Source organism: Microtus ochrogaster, chromosome 19 (assembly GCF_000317375.1).
Source record: "Microtus ochrogaster isolate Prairie Vole_2 chromosome 19, MicOch1.0, whole genome shotgun sequence".
NCBI classification, from domain to species: domain Eukaryota; kingdom Metazoa; phylum Chordata; class Mammalia; order Rodentia; family Cricetidae; genus Microtus; species Microtus ochrogaster.
The window spans coordinates 1,604,896-1,606,835 of NC_022021.1; the positions used below are offsets into that span (position 1 = coordinate 1,604,896).

The 1,940-nt window shown below is 33.8% G+C and overlaps 1 protein-coding gene across 1 annotated transcript in view; it reads left to right on the forward strand.

Annotated features, from left to right (window-relative positions):
* Positions 1 to 1,940, forward strand: part of Fcho2 (FCH domain only 2) — a 109,765-nt gene that overhangs the window by 64,498 nt on the left and 43,327 nt on the right. Inside the window, exons 12-13 of the mRNA XM_005356433.3 lie at positions 897 to 954; positions 1,224 to 1,399. Of these exons, the coding sequence (XP_005356490.1) occupies positions 897 to 954; positions 1,224 to 1,399 (234 nt within the window). The remainder of the gene's footprint in view (positions 1 to 896; positions 955 to 1,223; positions 1,400 to 1,940) is intronic.

A 1,940-nucleotide genomic window follows, 5' to 3' on the forward strand; every position in this document is an offset into this window, starting at 1 on the left:
ACAATTGGTGAACCTAAAGAAGCTAAGTAAGAAGATGAACCCAAGGAAAAACATATAGTTATCCTCTTGGCTATGGGAAGTACACAAAATTGCCGGGGAGAAAATTGGGATCTTAAATTTTCATATAGCTTCTTATGGCATTCAGAGACTATTTAGCCTGACCATAGGTTTTTAAGTCACCTATTATTTTAACAGTAATGTTAATCTTGAGCATTCTGAATGGACTTTCACCTTGGCTGTTTTTCTTTTTTTAAACATTCATTTTAAAAATTAATTTTGTGTGTGTGTGTGCATATATATCTTATCTGTATGGGAATTTATGCATGTATATGCCCTCAGATGTGAGACTAGGGTGTCAGATCCTCTTGAGTTGGAGTTAGAGGAAGTTGTAAACTGCCTGATGTGGTTGTTGGGAACCAGATTGAGGTCTTCTAGTCAAACAGTATGTTTTCTTAACCATTGAATCATATCTTGTACCCCACCTTGACAGTTTCTTGCTTTGAAAGTATGAATTATGACCCTTATTGCATACTGCAGGTTTTTCTTCAGATTTTTGAGGCATGGATTATGATTTGAAGCTAATTAATAACTGAAGAGATGTATTTCTTGGTATTTGATTAAATGATTTAGTTTTCTTTCTTTTTTATTTTTATTTATTTTTTGTTGTTGGTGTTTTTGAAGAAGCTCTGTCTGTCCTGGAATTTACTCTGTAGACTATACTGGCCTGGACCTCAGAGATTCCCCCTCTGCCTCCTAGGACTAGGATTAATAGGGTTAAAGGTGTGCACACCACACCTGGCTTTCAAGCAATATCTTAGACTATAATTGTTTGTTAATCTTTAGTGTCTGAATATTGGCATTGTCATTATATTAACTCTTTACAATTTTTTTCCTAGAATATTCCTGATGTAGATGAAGAAGGTTATAGTATTAAACCAGAAACAAATCAGAATGATATCCTTTTATGATCTGGGTGTTGTTAGTGGATTTGTTGATAGCATAGCTATAGAATTAGTGTACTACTTAAAGTCTTTTCTGTTCCAATTAACTGAAATATGACTGTTTTTCATTTTATATACTTTGTTACTTAAAGCTAGTAGTTTTATTCTTGTCTCTATATGTTATTCTTATAAGGCTCTCTTTTTTATATATATATGTGGAAAACCAGCTAGCTATCCATGATAAGTTAGTAGGTTAAACTAAATTCTTTAATTCATACCCACATACCAAAGAGAACCACTTCTACTCATCCAGTGATTCTGACTCTGAAGATGAAGAACCAAAGAGGTACCGGATAGAGATCAAGCCTGTGCACCCAAATAACCTGCACCACACCATGGCTTCTTTGGATGAACTAAAAGTCTCCATAGGGAATATAACACTTTCTCCAGCAGTGTCTGTAAGTATCTGAACACAAGCTGCTTTGTCCTATACATCAAAGCCTTGTTTATCTCATCTACCTATAGCCAGTTACTTTTTAAAAATATTTTTTTTTATTTCTGTGTACTTGTGTATGTGTATGATGTATGTAGAGGGGACTGTGTACATGAGCCACAGGGTATATGTGGTAGTCGGGACAGCTTTGTTGAGTCAGTTCTTTCACTTTATCTTATCATGGATTCTGGTGATCAGACTCAGGTTGTCATGCTATGTGTGTGACAGGTACTTTTTCTTTAACCTGCTGAGATACCACACCATCCATGGTTAATTTTAAGAATAGTAAATAAGTTAAAAAAAATGAAGAACTAAAACACTGAGCAACAGTACATTGGTTGGGGAATTGTTTTTTGATCTTTACTTTTCAAATAATCATTGTATGTATGTATGTATGTATGTATGTATGTATGTATGTATGTATGTATCTATCTATCTATCTATCTATCTATCTATCTATCTATCTATCTATCTATCTATCTATCTATCTATCTATCTATCTATCT